Raw genomic sequence first — 17,195 nt, 5'->3', positions numbered from 1 at the left:
ACCATGGAGATCTTCATTGGTGGTCGTGGAAAGGAAGAATACCTGATCGGAGAAGCAAAGCAACTGCCCTAGGAAGACCCTTCATACAAAGCTTGGAGAGCAGAGAATCGCACGGTTATCACATGGCTGCTTGGATCTATGGAGCCCAACATCAGTCAAAACTTTTTATTCTACAACACGACAGAGGTGCTTTGGAACGCCGTCAAGACCACCTATTCTGATATTGAAAATACTGCAGAACAATTTTCCTTGGAAGGTGCCCTCATCGACCTTAAACGAGGTAACCTTGATGTCACAGAATACTACAACAAATTATCCTGGTATTGGCAGCAACTTGATGCCTTTGATGATCTCGATTGGTGTTTAAATGGAAGGCAAAAATATAGGAGTATAGTGGAAAAAAGGAGAATTTTTACCTTCCTCAATGATCTCAACAAATACCTTGATCCTGTTTGTGGTAGGCTGATCTCTACAAAACCTCTCTTACCCATAACAGAGGTGTTCTCGGAGGTTCGTAGGGAGAGAGTCGACTCAAAGTTAAGTGCAAAGAAGATTGCAACCCCAGCCCTCAAGTGCCTAATAGTTTGGCCCTTATGACGCATGGCTCGAGCCTTTCCCGAGGAGAAGGACGTGGACGGGGCAAGCGGGCTTGGTGTGATCACTGCAGTAAGCTAGGGCATACAAAAGACACGTATTGGAAACTACATGGCAAGCCTGCCAACTGGAAATCGAGCCAACGGGCATATCATACAATGAAACAATCTCCCTTTACTGCATTTAGCCAGGATCAACTTGATCAACTCCAACACCTCTTCTCTCAATTCCAGCAAAAAGCTTCCCCATCTAATGATGCTCTTAATTGTGCCATAGCAATAAAAGGTAATTTTCAAGCCCTTACTACTGAACGTACTATTATGGACCCCTGGATCATTGATTCTGGTGCCTTGGATCACATGACCAGCAGCTCTCATCTATTTGTTACTTACACTCCATACTCGGGTAATACAAAAATCAAAATTGCTGATGGGAATTTGACACCAGTAGCTGGGAGTGGTACAATAAAAATATTAGGAGAAATTATGTTAAAATCGGTCTTACATGTGCCTAAATTGTCTTGTAACTTAGTTTCTATTTCTAAGTTAACTCGTGATCTTAAATGTGTGGCTAAATTCTTCCCTTCTCATTGTTAGTTTCAGGAAATGCTTTCCGGGAGGACGATTGGCAATGCTAGGGCATGTGATGGGCTATACTACTTCGACGTTTAAACTCCCTTGTATGGACAAGCTTCGAAATCTAGTTTAGATTGTGAATCTTCTTCTAGTTTTTAGGAAATAATGTTGTGGCATAAAAGACTAGGCCACCCCAGTTTCCCATATTTACAATAATTGTTTCCCTCTTTGTTTCGAAATAAAAGTTTAAGTTCATTTTAGTGTGAAGTGTGTCAATTAGCAAAACATACTCGTCTGCCTTATCCTTTACAACCTTATAAACCATCCTCTCCATTCTATCTTATTCATAGTGATGTGTGGGGTCCATCTTGAGTTACTTCTCTAACGGGTAAAAAATGGTTCATAACTTTTATTGATGATCATACTCGTGCTTGTTGGATTTATCTCCTAAAAGAAAAATCAGAAATTGAAATTGTCTTTAAACAATTCCATGCCTTTATACAAACCCAATTTCCAACACCGATTCAAGTCCTTCGCACCGACAATTGTCGGGAATACTATAACTCTATTTTAGGAGAATACTTAAGCAAAAATGGGATTTTTCACCAAAGTTCTTGTCTCGAAACCCCTCAACAAAATGGCATAGCAGAACAGAAAAACAACACCTTTTAGAAGTTGCTAGAGCCCTCATGATTAATAATTCCATTCCGAAACTATATTGGGGGGATGCCGTTCTTACAGCCTCATATCTCATCAATCGCCTCCCTACCAAAATCCTCAACTATCTCACACCACTTGATGCCTTTCATTCCTTATTTCCAGCCCTTCGGATCTTTACCTTTCTACCTCTAAAAACCTTTGGCAGCACATGTTTTGTCCACACTCCAACACACACTCGCAGTAAGTTTGATCCTAGAGCTGTTAGATGCATATTCCTTGGCTATTTTGCCCACCAAAAGAGGTATATGTGCTACTGTCCATCCACCAAGAAGTTTTTTGTTACCTTAGATGTTACATTTTTTGAGTCCGAATCGTACTACCCCAAAATTTCCTTCAGGGGGAGTCAACACCTCATAATTCTACCTTGGAAGGAAATTTTTGGTGGGTCCCTAGTCCCATTGAAACCAGTCCTCCTACACAATTCCCAAGCCCTCAAACTGAGTCTAGTCCACCTTCCCAAGAAGTCGAAACTTTTATGCCACCTGAAACCAGGAAAATAGTGGAAGAACCACACACTGAGTTACATGTCTATACAAGGAGAGGCAAAAATCAGGTAGTATCAGCTATCACATCTCGACAGCATTGCCATGAATCCAACCCGATAGTGGAAAATCCAGTGACTCCGCGGGAGAACCTAGCATCACCAAATAAAGGAGTTGAAGAAGACCAAACTAGTTCTAATATTTCCCATTGCTAAAAGAAAAGGAGTAAGGTCTTGCACATTGCACATCCTATCTCCAACTTCTGCTCACACTCGAATCTGTCATCTTCATTCCGAGCCTTTGTGACAAAGATTGAAGAAATTGAGATCCCAAGCACAATACAATCAGCTTTGCAAGATCCTAAGTGGAAGGAAGCAGTCTTTGAAGAAATGAAGGCCTTAAAAAAGAATCAAACCTGGGAGTTAGCGAAATTGTCAGAAGGGAAGAATACGGTAGGTTGCAAATGGGTTTTTACAGTGAAGTACAAATCTGATGGAGATGTTGAAAGATATAGGGCACGGTTGGTTGCAAAGGGCTTCACTTAGACTTACGGTATTGACTACATGGAGACCTTTGCACTAGTTACCAAGCTAAACACTGTGCGTGTGCTTCTTTCCTTGGTGGCTAATCTTGATTGGCCTCTACATCAACTCGACGTAAAAAATGCATTCCTCAACGGAGATTTGAACGAGGAAGTGTACATGGATGTCCCACCAGGATTCGAACATCTCTATGAGAAAAGTGAGGTTTGCCAAGTGAAGAAATCACTTTACGAGCTGAAACAATCACTAAGGGCATGGTTTAATCATTTTTCAAAGTCAATACAGGGACATGGATATGATCAAGGAGAAACATATCATACTTGTTCTTCAGGCATTCATCAGAAGGTAAAGTAACTATCCTAATAGTGTATGTTGACGACATAATTGTTACTGGGAATGATGAAGTAGAGATTGACCGATTAAAACGAGGTCTTGCAGAGAAGTTTGAAGTTAAGGAGCTGGGTGAGTTGAAGTATTTTCTGGGCATGGAGATTGCAAGGAGCAAAAAAGGTATTTCAGTGTCACAAAAGAAATATACTCTTGATTTGTTGAAAGAGACAGGTATGCTTGGCTGCAAACCTGCTGAGACACCTGTTGATCCGTATAATAAGTTGGGCAAAGGTGAAGTAGGATGTCCGGTAGATAGGGGGAGATACCAAAGATTGGTTGGTAAGTTCATTTATCTCTCCCATACAAGGCCAGATATTGCCTTTGCTATGAGCACTGTCAGTCAACATATGCATTCTCCATATGAGGCTCATTTGGACGCTGTGTATAGGATACTTAGGTATCTAAAAATGACTCTAGGACAAGGGTTGTTTTTAAAAAAAGGTGTGGAGCGAAGTATAGAAGCCTTCACTGATGTCGATTGGGCTGGCTCAATAGAAGATAGAAGATCTACCTCAGGTTACTGTACAATGCTGTGGGGAAACTTGGTAACTTGGAGGAGCAAAAAACAAAATGTTGTAGCAAGAAGTAGTGTTGAAGCTGAGTTTAGGGCTCTTGTTCATGGTATATGTGAACTAATGTGGTTGAAAAAGCTAATGATGGAGTTGAGACTTTGGAGTGAGGGTCCTATGAAATTGTACAACGATAGTAAGGCTGCTATTTGCATTGCACATAATCCGGTTCACCATGACCATACCAAACACGTGGAGGGGGATAAACATTTCATAAAAGAGAAAGTTGAGGAGGGAATAATTTGCATGGCTTATATTTCTACAAATCAGCAAAGTTGAGGAGGGAATAATTTACATGGCTTACTAAAGGATTGTCAAGACAAGCTTTTGAGGAGTTGAGAAGCAAACTGGGCATCATCAACATCTTTGCTCCAGCTTGAGGGGGAGTGTTGGAATATTTGATATTTATTAGGCATATTATATTTTATTCTATAATCCCTTAAAGTTAGGAATTAATTAGTTAAGTTTTTATTACTGATTTTATACCTGATTTAGTTGCTATTTTAGTGATTGATTTGGGAGATTTTATTTCCTCATTTTTTCCCTAAGAATAATATGTAATCTGTTATAAATACCTATGGTATTTTATTAATGAAAATAAATTAGAGGATTGTCTTCTACCTCTGCTCACACTTCTTCTAGTTCTCCATTTCTGAAAACGTTCTTCACATCTAATTGATGTAAATGCCAAAATTAATTTGCAGCAAGGGATAACAACACCCTAATAGTGTTCATCTGGGTTATAGGCGCAAATGTTTTGTATAAGAATTCGGAAATCTGATCTCATAGAATCAAGAAAATAGGATATACTTCTTAATTATTCTTGATTACTCTTAACTTTCTAGAATATTCCTGTAATCTTCTACAATAGGATAGTTGGTTTATTATTTTAGATTATTCTTGAAGTTCTAGATTATTCTTGTAATAGGATAGTTGGTCTATAAATACCACTATTGGGGCATTTGTAATGATCATCCAAGAATTCTCAATAAATTCAATTTTTCTACATGGTATCAGAGCACTAGGTTCTGATCTAGGGATTACCTATGGCGGGCCAAAATCCGTGGAAGACGGCTTTAACCAGTGCGACCAGCAAGGACTCAGTGGCGTTAGGGGAAAGCACCACAAGTTCGAACCTGAACTCCTCCATCTCATTCAGTGGTTTGGAAGGGTCTACGAATTCGTTCCAATTAAACATCCACCATCTAAATGGAAAAAACTACATGGAATGGTCGCAAATCGTTCGTTTGATTTTGGAAGGCAAGGGGAAGCTTGGATATTTGACAGGAGAAGTGACAAAACCTGCCGATGTAGATTTGACTCTCAAGACCAGGAAATCAGAAAATTCTTTGATTATTGCGTGGTTGGTGAACTCAATGGAATCCGCAATTGGCAAGCCCTTCATGTTCTTGTCGACGGCCAAAGATGTTTGGGAAGCAGTCAGGGATACATATTCCGATTTAGAAAATTCTTCGCAGATTTTTGGTTTAAAATCCAAACTTTGGCACGCGAAACAGAGTGACCAAGATGTCACCTCTTACTACAACGAGTTGATGACATTGTGGCAGGAGTTAGACCTCTGTTATGATGATGTCTGGGAGTGTGTGAATGATAGTGTCCGGTTCATGAAACGACAGGAGAATGATCGTGTATTTATGTTCTTGGCAGGACTTAACAAAGAATTAGACGACGTATGGGGCCGAATTTAAGGGAAAACTCCTCTGCCAACAATTCGTGAGGCCTTTTCAGATGTTCGGAGAGAAGAAGCACGGCAGAGTGTGATGCTTAACAACAAATCGGTTCCTAATACTACTAACTCGGAAGTAGAAAGTTTTGCCCTTATAACTCGGGGTTTTCAGGAGGAGGTGAAGAAGGATGGTAAGCGTTCTGAACGGCCGTGGTGCGATCACTGCAAACGTCCGTGGTACACACGGGAAACCTGTTGGAAAATTCATGGCAAGCCTCAAAACTGGAAGAAGAAGTTTGGTGGAGAGGGGCGTGCACTTCAGGCTAGTGTCTCGGATCAAGAGCAGGAGTTTTCTTCAAGTTCGTTTCCTTTCACCAAGTAGCAGATAGACCAACTGTACAAGTTTCTTGAGTCTCAGAAAAATCCTTCTTGTTCTTTGGCTCAAAAAGGTAATTACCTGAAAACAACTCTCATTGGTGTCAACCCTGATCGTACTTGGATCATCGATTCAGGTGCAACCGATCATATGACAGGGTTGTCAAATCTTTTTTCTTCGTATAATCGTTGTGCAGGTAATCAGAAAATTAGGATTGCAGATGGCTCTCTTTCAGCCATGGCAGGAAAAGGTTCTATTATAGTATCTCCATCACTCACTCTTCACGATGTTCTTCACGTTCCCAAACTTTCCTGTAATCTTTTGTCTGTCAGCAAGCTAGCCCGTGATCAAAATTGTCAAACTAATTTTTTCCCAACTCATTGTGTGTTCCAGGATTTGACCTCGGGGAGGATGATTGGCAGTGTTAAACAGAGTGGAAGACTCTACTTCTTTGATGATGGATCTGAATCAAGGCGACAATCTCAACAAATAAGTTCTTGCTTTGAATCTATTTCTGTTTTCAATAATAATATTATGTTATAGCATTTAAGATTAGGTCATCCAAGTTTCAAATATTTAAAACATTTATTTCTAAGTTGTTTGGCAATAAAGATCCATCTATGTTTCAGTGTGAAATATGTGAATTTGCAAAACACTACCGTACATCTTTTCCTTCACATCCATATAAACCATCAAAACCTTTCACTATTATTCACAGTGGTGTTTGGGGTCCTAATAAGATAAGTACACCTTCTAACAAGAGATGATTCATCACATTTACGGATGATCATACTCGACTCTGCTGGGTGTATTTATTGAAAGAAAAATCAGAAGCCGAACGCGTTTTTAAAATTTTTTACAATATAGTGCAGACTCAATTTCAAACTAACATACAAGTTTTCAGGAGTGATAATGGGAAATAGTATTTTAACATGACCATGGGAAATTTTTTTCTTGAAAAAGGAATAATTCATCACAGTTCTTGCATCGATACACCCCAACAAAATGGTGTTGCAGAAAGAAAAAATAAACATCTGTAGGTGGTGGCTCGTGCGTTACTTTTTGCAACTAAAGTTCCCAAGTATCTATGGGGAGAGGCTGTTTTAACTGCTGCGTACTTAATAAACAGAATTCCCTCCAAAGTTTTACAATTTCGAACTCCTTTCCAAGTTTTAACAAATTGTTTTCCAACTGCTAGACTTTCTGCTGATCTCCCTTTAAAAATATTTGGTTGTACGGTTTTTGTTCATGAACATCGAAAAATTGGAAAACTTGAGCCCAAAGCTATAAAATGTGTCTTTATTGGTTACTCCCCAACTCAGAAAGGCTATAAATGTTTTGACCTGATATCGAAAAAATGTTGTCACAATGGATGTTACATTTTTTGAAAAACAACCATATTTTAAGGATATTCATCTTCAGGGGGAGATTTTTAAGGAAGATTCATTTAACTCGGGCAATGTTTTTCTCTCAGATGATGTGTTTCTCTCGCAAGAATCTGAGTCTAGTATCTCTGCACCTACAGTAAATAGCCAAGATTCATTCCTTGAAAATCCTCTTATTATGAGTGATGTTTCCCCTGAGTGTAGGCCTACATTTGAAAAACAATCTAAAAATCAGAATTCTGAACAACAATTTTTGGAAACCGAAAATAAGGAACAATCTACTATAATGTCACAACATGATAATAGATTCAAGGATGGTGACCAAACTTGGAAAGGGATTGTTTACTTGAAGAAGAATCATAAGAAAAGGAAAGACGAATTGACTCTACAGCACAGCCATGATTCTTAACCAAGGACGAATCAACAATTTGAGTCTGTTACAGGTAATTCTCTTTCTCTTCCCAACAGTCAGTCTAAGCCTTCTTATTTAGACATTCCTATAGTTCTTCGTAAAGGGGTTAGATTTTATACTAGTCATCCACTATCTAAATTTGTATCATACTCGAAATTGTCTTCATCTCTTGCTGCTTTTACCTCTCAATTGTCCAGTGTAGAAATTCCTAACAGTGTACAGGAGGCTCTAAAGGTTCCAAAGTGGAAGGAAGTAGTACTTGAAGAGATGAGAGCTCTTGAGAAGAACAATACTTGGAGTGTTGAGGCATTGCCAGCTGGGAAGACCACTGTGGGTTGTAAATGGGTCTTCACTGTGAAGTACAACTCTGATGGTTCAGTGGAAAAATACAAGGCTAGGTTGGTGGCAAAGGGATTCACCCAGACATATGGCATTGATTATTTTGAGACTTTTGCTCCTGTTGCAAAATTAAACACAGTGAGAGTACTTTTATTTATTGTTACTAATCTGGACTGGCCCTTGCAACAACTAGATGTGAAGAATGCCTTCCTCAATGGTGACTTGGAGGAAGAAGTATACATGGATAGTCCGCCGGGCTTTGAGGAGAAGTTTGGCTGAAGAATATGCAAACTAAAAAAGTCCCTGTATGGTCTCAAACGGTTTCCAAGGGCTTGGTTTGAGAAGTTCACACAGTCTGTCAGAAAACAAGGATATTCTCAAGGACAAGCTGATCATACCTTGTTTTTCAAGTTCTCTCATGAAGGAAAGGTTGCTGTGCTAATAGTTTATGTTGATGATATTATTCTCATAGGTGATGATGCGATCGAAATAGAGAGACTGAAAAAGAGCCTTGCTTTAGAATTCGAGATCAAGGATTTGGGAGCGCTAAGATATTTCCTTGGCATGGAAGTTGCTCGTTCAAGGAAAGGAATCGTTGTCTCTCAACGAAAGTATATTCTTGATCTTTTGAAGGAAATCGGGTTAAGTGGTTGCAGACCGGCTGAGACTCCCATAGATCCCAATGTAAAGCTTTGGGAAGAGGGAAGTGTTCCTGTTGATACTGGTAGATACCAGAGATTTGTAGGAAAACTAATCTATTTATCTCATACTCGATCGGATATTGCCTTCTCTGTTAGTGTTGTTTGTCAATTTATGCACGCACCTTATGAAGAACACCTCGAGGCGGTCTACCGAATTTTGTGATATTTAAAGTCTACTCCTGGAAAAGGTCTGTTTTTCAAAAAGACAAATCAAAGGAGTGTTGAGGTATTAACTGATGCAGATTGGGCAGGTTCGGTGAATGACAGGAGATCTACTTCAGGGTATTGCACCTTTGTGTGGGGAAACTTAGTTACTTGGCGAAGCAAGAAGCAAAATGTTGTTGCTAGAAGTAGCGCAGAGGCTGAGTTTAGAGCAATGGCTCAAGGGATCTGTGAGGTATTGTGGATATACAGAATCCTCGAAGAACTCAAGATGACTGTCGAACTTCCTCTAAAGCTGTACTGCGACAGCAAGGCTGCAATAAGTATTGCTCACAATTCTGTCCAGCATGATAGGACGAAGCACATTGAGATTGATCGACATTTCATTAAGGAAAAAATTGAAGCTGGAACTGTTTGCTTGCTATTTGTACCTTCTAGTCAGCAAACAGCCGGCATCTTGACTAAGGGGCTTGCTAGACCTAATTTTGAACATCTGATAAGCAAGTTGGGCATGATTGACATCTATGCACCAACTTGAACGGGAGTGTAGAAGAATTCGGAAATCTGATCTCATAGAATCAAGAAAATAGGATATTCTTCTTGATTATTCTTGATTACTCTTAACTTTCTAGAATATTCCTGTAATCTTCTACAATAGGATAGTTGGTTTATTATTCTAGATTATTCTTGTAATAGGATAGTTGGTCTATAAATACCACTATTGGGGCATTTGTAATGGTCATCCAAGAATTTTTAATAAATTCAATTTTTCTACATGTTTCTATATAATCAATCCCCTGGGTCTTAATATACCCTTATGCTATGACTCTTGCCTTGTACCTTTCCACTATGCTATCTATTTTGTGTTTTATAGTAAACACCCACTTGTAGCCCATTAGTTATTTTCCTTCTGGTAAAGTTACCATTTCCCTAGTATTATTTTTTAATAAAACATCCATTTCGTCTTGGATTGCATTTTTCTATTTAGGAGTTTTCACGGCTTTTATAACACTGTGAGGAACATGAATAGAAGATACAAAGGCACGATATGCAGGGGATAATGAAAAATAGGAGATGGGGTTAGAAATAGGTGCACTGTGCAGGAGCGTGTTCCCTTACGTAAGGCAATAGGAATATCAAGATTAGAATGATCAACAGGAATAACATAAGAACTACTATCTGGCGTTGGGGAGTCCTATTGGTTGGTGTGAGCAGCGAGAGTCTCTTGTTGGATTGTCTTATGAAGACGAGAATAAACTTGTAACTCTTTTCTTGTGTCTATTGACTCACCAGACAAAGGCACAGAAAATGAAGGATTAAATATGTTAGTCACTAGAGGAGCTACAATTGGCAAAGGTAAAGAATTATGAATATGCCACTTTTCAACATCATCTCCCCCTGAAGAGAGGCAGTTGATTGAAAGTACGGAGTAGACTAAAAAAAGTGACATCCTTGATGACATCGTTTCCTAGTGGATGGATCCAAACACTTGTATCTTTTCTGGGTCAATGAGTATCCCAAGAAGACCAAGAATAGCCTTAGCAGCTAATTTCGTACGATTAGGACTAAGGATATGGATGAAGCAAAGACAACCAAAAATACGAAGAGGTAAATGAAAGGGAAAATGACCTGGAACCAACAATTGAGGATATTGAAAATGGAGGACCCGGGATGGCATACGTTTGATAAGGTATGTAGTTCTAAGTTGAACATCACCCCAAAACTTCTTGGGAACAAACATGGACAGACGCATCCCTCGAACTACTTCTAGAAGATGATGATCCTCTCTCTGCTACACCATTTTTTGTTATGTGCAAACACATGAACTTTGGTGAAAAATCCCATGATTTCCAAGTTATTGTTTCAAATCGCCTTCAAAGTATACTTGAGCATTATCCGATCTGAAAATGTCAAACTAAGTTTGAATCACTTTGTGGACTAATTTTATCTATCTTGGAATTTCATCTCTAGTGTGAATCAATTAGGTCCAAGAATATCTATTGTAGTCATCCGTAAAAGAAATAAAATATTGATATCCCCCTTCAGTTGTAGCAGGTGCTGGTCCCCATACATCAGTGTGCACAATTGTAAAAATGGAAGATTTTTTATTACTTGGATAAAAAGAAGTTCTACAATATTTGGCTAACTGACAAACTTAACATTGAAGACCAAAAATCAACACTGACTTAAAAAATGAAGGAAACAAAATTTTTATGGATTGAAAAAGATAAATGATTGAGGTGAACATGCCTAAAAAAAAAAAAAAAATTGATAAGACTGACTAGGACAACTACTCTAACTAAGTAACTGAAGAGCTGTTGAAGGCGTTGAAGATGAATCCAAAGACCATTTGCCATTCTACCACTACCAATCATCCTCCCCGAAGCCAAGTCCTAAAACATAAAAATCAGATAAGAATGTGATAGAACAGTGTAATGATTTTGTGAGGCTACTCACAGAAAGAAGGTTAATGGTATGTTTGGAATGTGAAGTACTGATGATAAAGACAATGAATCATTAAACTTGATGTCGCATTTTCCCGAGATGGTAGAAAGGGAACTATCTGCAATTTTTACCTTGTCTTTACTGGATGATAATTGGTTAGAATTAAACATTGAAGACGTACCAGTCATGTGGTATGAGGTTCTAGAGTCAATGATCCAAGATGGACAAGAAAGAATGAAACTAGTAGTGTTTGCAAAGGCATGTATACCTGATTTTGCAAAAGAAGAGGAACTTGTCTGTCCATCAAATCTTATAAGGAGGTTTCTCAAATGCTCTTTCTTTTCGGGATGTTGGTAACTCAGTAGAAGGATTAGAACTAGTAGAATTGGGTTGTGATTGGTCCTGGACGACAACATGAGCATTCGACTTAAGTTGAGGATGTTACAATTTTCCCTTGTTGAACTTTGCTTGCCTGCCAATCAAATCCCAACATGTTGCCCTAGTATGTTGAGTTTTACCACAATGATCACAATGGAAATTATTCTTATCATCACTCCATTTCCCATTTTGTGGATCCTCCCTTATTGTCTTTCCAAACATTGAAGAGGAGCTATGGGAGGTGGTTCAAAAATAGGCTGCATCATAGACCTGCTCTCCTCATTCTGCACAAGAGAATATACATCCTCAATAAATGGAATGGAATCACGACCCAATATCTGAAATCGAATAAATTCATAAGTTGGATGCAATCTGACCAAAGATTGGAAGACTCGATTTTGGTCGGTCAATTTGCAGAACTCTTGCATCCTTATCATTGCCCAATTTAATCACCAGATAGTGATCCAACTTTTCCCACAAGGCTTGAAGAGTGGAATAATATGTCGACAAGCTTTTCTCCCCCTAGCGAAAATTAGTCCCTTCCTGGTGAAGTTGATACACATGAGCTACATTTTTCTTCTGAGAATATGTTTTGGTGACCTTTTCCCAAACTTGATTAGCTATATCTAGGAACAAATGGTTCCTACTGAGTTGGGGTTGCATAGAATTTAATAGCCATGACATCACCATCAGATTATCTTGCTCTCAATGATCATACATAGGATCAGTCTCCTCAGGCTTGGCAATACGACTAGTGAGATACCCTAATTTCTCTCACCCACCAATATATATCTTAACGGATTGCCACCACTCAAAGAAATTGGTATCATAAAGTTTCACTATCGTAATCTGAGTTCTAGGGTTGTTTCTATAGCCCATCATTGGAGTAATCGACACCGGAGCACTAAGGTAGAATCCATTTCCATTCAAACCACTTGTATTAAACATATTTAGGCCAAAAATAGGTGCTAAAATAGTCTTGGATCAAAAAACAACCCAAAAAACAAATAGAAAAGGGGGGTGGGGGTGATAAACCTAGAGAGCTATTTTTTTCGCCAACACTTAAATACTCGTCCGAATTGAGTGAAACCACTTTCACAGTGTAGGGAAATTTTAGAATGACCAGATCCATCAAACAAATCAAATCAACCCCTCCCCCCCCCCCCCAAAAAAAAAAAAAAAAAAAAAAAAAAAAAAAAAAAAAAGGATCAAACGATTCAGATTTTCAAATTTGGATTTTTTTTTTTTTTTTTTTGAAAAATCAAGAAATAACCTTCAAAACTTATAGAAAATTCTGCAAAAAATAATAAAAATCTCCATGAATAATTGCGAAAATAACCATGTATTTTTCGACCCCCACCTTGCTAATGTTGGCCATCGTTCTGGTGACTTCAACATAGTTGTTCTTCTTGCTGGAAAAAAATTTGAGAGTTTCTCTTCTTTGAATTGGAGCTTTGATACCAAGTTGTAGATTATTTCTAGAAGAAGAGAAAAAAGAGAAACTAGAGAAAAGATTATTTGAGATTAGGGTTAATCAGCCCTTCTCCCCATTATTTGCATATTAACTATTCATATTTACAAACGAGTCCTCATAACACTAGAAATTAGTCAAACCTTCTCTAACATACTCAAAGTATCAACCTTAGCTATTTTTACAATCCACAAGATTGATTTTCACCAATGAAATGATGTTCTAATCAGTAAATTTGGTTTTTTATCCATTAATCTTAATTCCAAACCCTAAAATATAGTTTTGTTTACTAAGAAAGCATCTTAATCAAATCTAGAGTTCTACCTCAAATTTGATCAAGATGTATAGTTTTGATCCGAATATTGAGAAAACCTTAATATCCGAAATGGAGCTAATCACCTTGTTACATTGCAGGATTGGGTCACGGATCCTTCTCTTTGTAATGGGGACGAGATCAGCCAAGAACTCATCATTGCCCCCCAGTTCAGATCCGATTTCAATGAATTATATATACTTTTGATCCAACCATTACCAATTAATCAATAATTACCTATACCTTTGATGACCAACCATAAGCAATCCGTTTCCATGTTCCACATTTCCATCTTTACCATCATCTCATTCCCAGTCATCCCAATGTGACTACCCCCGGGGGGGGGGGGGGGGAGACAACACTACTGTTCACACAACATTGTTCACACGACACTATTCACGGAATACTATTCATAGTTTTGTTCTAAAAACTGAATTTTGGGGCTCCAAAATTGTAACACGGGCTTCACAATTATTGCAAACGTAGACTCCTAAGTCGTGTTTTGTACCAAGTCCTTAGGGTTGGAAGAACTTGGATGAATAAGGGAAGAAAATAAAAAGATGAGGAAGAAGGGGGGATAACAGTACTATTCACACGACACTGTTCACGGCATACTATTCACAATTTTGTTTTAAAAACTGAATTGTGGGGCTTCAAAATTGCAACACGGGCTTCACAATCATTGCAAACGTAGATTCCTAAGTCGTGTTTTGTACCAAGTCCTTAGGGTTTGAAGAACCTGGATAAATAAGAGAAGAAAATAAAAAGATGAGTAAGAAGGGGGGATAACAGTACTATTCACACGACACTGTTCACGACATACTATGCACAGTTTGTTCTAAAAACTGAATTTTGGGGCTTCAAAATTGCAATACGGGCTTCACAATCATTGCAAACTTAGACTCCTAAGTCGTGTTTTGTACCAAGTCCTTAGGGTTTGAAGAACCCGAATGAATAAGAGAAGATAATAAAAAGATGAGGAAGAAGGGGGGACAACAATACTATTCACACAACATTGTTCACACGGCTACTCACAAAATACTATTCACAGTTTTGTTCTAAAAACTGAATTTTGGGACTTCAAAATTGCAACACGGGCTTCACAATCATTGCAAACGTAGACTCCTAAGTCGTGTTTTGTACCATGTCCTTAGGGTTTGAAGAACCCGAATGAATAAGAGAAGAAAATAAAAAGATGAGGAAGAAGGGATTAATCTAAGAGTAGAGATGCTTTGATATCAAGTTAGAGACCAAGAATCTATCCACAAGAGAAAAATGAGAGAAGAAATAAGGAGAAGAGGAGAGGAGAGAGAGGGTTGAACTTGAATTAGTTCTGCCCCTCTTCTCTATTTATATTATAAAAGCATGTGGGGCCCACTTACACGTTGGTAAAGATGTGGCCCACCCAATAAAAAATAACTTAACAGACTAGTTTTAGGGTTACCAAGAAAATGTATTGAAGTTTACACAATTTACCTTGTTAAGTCTTAACTCTCTAAGTATGGGTAGTTGGACATTAAATAGGTTTTGTTTCTGGGCATGACATCAATGTAAAAAAAAAAAAGATCTATAAATAGGGAGCTACGAGTGACGTCCTGGGTAGTTCATAATCTTTTTCTCTCAAGAATTTTCTGACAGTGCGTCTGCAGATTCATACCCTTGTAAGGCTGCGGTCTTGCTTAGAAAGTTGCGGTTGTCATATTACATAAATAGGCACACACACACACTTTTCTTTAATTTATTTTTCTGAATTTTCTTGTGTTCCAAGTGAACATTAGATAGTTGTGATTGTCTAGTGATCTGATTATCTATATTGGAGAACTGATTGCATCAATAGTAATTAAAAAAAATTGAACTTTGGCATGAGTTGCTTTGTGCCATTTGAATCTAATCCAACACTCAAGTCCAAGCTCCAAGTTTGTTTTTATTCCTGAAGAAGTCGATGATGTTTCTGTGGATGTGTTGATAAGCCATTCATTGCCAAGAAAAGAAGGCAGTCATCTGTTTAAAATTGTCCTTCCTATGTCCAAGATGTGTGCTCTAATTTCCACATAATTTGAAAAAAAATTTGAACTCCAATAAAGGGGTTGCACCTCCAGTTGATTGACGTCTTTGAATGCCTATAGAATTGGAATAACCTTCAAAGTGTCTCCTTTAGAATCTCTCTTACCTAGGAATGGTCCAAACATTGTTGATCAGTCTCTTATCCCCTTTAACAATATTTTTCCCTCTTAGTAAATGAAATAAATTTACAAGCATGAGAGTAGACTTCTTCAATCTTGTAATAGTATACATCTTGAAATTAAAACCCAGAATTGGAAATTCGATTATTGTGAATAATTGAAAGCCTTAGGTCTGTCGTAGTTGCATTTTATGAGCTTTTGGACTATAGGTTTGGAAAACTTGTAACAGTGATATGTGGGTTTCTTGTGCTCAGATTTGTGCATTTTGGACATATGGTGAAGTGCTGTTGTGGTTCTCCAAATTGTCAAGGGTATCTTGGGGCGAAGAGAAAGACAGATAAGGTAGACTTGTGCTGGGGTTCCAAGCGTAGGAGATCATCAAAGGTATTGGTGGAAATCATACATAAGTGATTATTAAGTTTCTTCATTTCATTTCATTTCTGGCTTGTTGGGTTCTAATAAAGGATGGTCATACTGTCTCACTTTGCTATTCTATAATGCTTCAGGCTTCATTCACCGATTTTTTTTTTTTTTTCCTTTCCAATCAATACTTTCTGCACAGTATTCATTCTGAGTGGAAGTTGTAACATTTTTAGCTGTGTAAGCATCATATGCTTGTAACAAATTACCTAATTTCAGTATATAATTTGCTGCGAATCCAAATGGATAGCAAATGAAATGTGAGAATTTTCTGCATGATTGAACAATTTTCATTGTATCCAAGCTTCATGTTAGGTCATATTTGGTTGCAAGGCATTCTGTGCTGGGCAATTTGAACTGAAAACAGGTGCAAGAAACATGGGGTTTCCATGACGGAACAAACTCCATCATGGGTCTTTCCAAGTCCCTATACTCCCCATATTGCCTTCCTTATATCTTGCAAGGGAATTAATTTATATATGATCATTTCCCAAAACTATATATATTTTTTTATGTTGAAAGTTAATTTGAGACACTGGTATGTAAGACTTTTTTTTTTCCTATGATAATGGTCCCAATTTTTTTTAGTGTCGTGCCCGTCTCTCAGGGCATGAAGTTTCACTACGGAGATATATGTGTTTGGAATGAGGCCTCAAAATCTTGCCAACTTGAGTTTGATTTTGATTCTAGTTTTCAGATAATTTTCCATTAATAAAGAAATTATGTATTGGATGTTAAAAACAATGTCATGGGAAAATCATTTCTGTATTAATCTTTAATTAAAACAAAAAAATTCAGTTGAATTTATTTTATAGTTCATAAGATGGATATGCCACTCTTAGATTTTTAGGAGTTATGACGATCTTTTATGACATGCATCATGCTCTGTACATTGATCATGAGATGATCAATAAGGTATAAGATGGATGAAGTTGACCACAAGATTGGGAGAATTAGTCAACCAGTTCCTTGTATCTAAAATGATCACAAATATGGATGAAGTTGAGTGTTATATCATTAATTTCCCCTTTTAAGGGTGCAAGAATGTGTA

At 37.9% G+C, this 17,195-nt stretch overlaps 1 protein-coding gene across 2 annotated transcripts in view; it reads left to right on the top strand.

Annotated features, from left to right (window-relative positions):
- SDG4 (SET domain group 4) overlaps positions 1-16,992 on the top strand; it is a 69,654-nt gene extending 52,662 nt beyond the window's left edge. The window contains exon 11 of one of the 2 annotated variants that reach the window (XM_086439565.1): positions 15,979-16,992. In XM_086439565.1, the coding sequence (XP_086295691.1) occupies positions 15,979-16,135 (157 nt within the window). In that variant the 3' untranslated portion in view covers positions 16,136-16,992. The remainder of the gene's footprint in view (positions 1-15,978) is intronic. The other variant, XM_086439573.1, reaches the window with a different exon arrangement.
- The last annotated feature ends 203 nt before the right edge of the window (positions 16,993-17,195 follow it).

This window comes from Akebia trifoliata, chromosome 1 (assembly GCF_017979445.1).
Source record: "Akebia trifoliata isolate Shusen 1 chromosome 1, ASM1797944v1, whole genome shotgun sequence".
Lineage (NCBI taxonomy): Eukaryota > Viridiplantae > Streptophyta > Magnoliopsida > Ranunculales > Lardizabalaceae > Akebia > Akebia trifoliata.
Note: the sequence above shows the minus strand (reverse complement) of the source record. Positions and strands in the feature narration are given on the sequence as shown.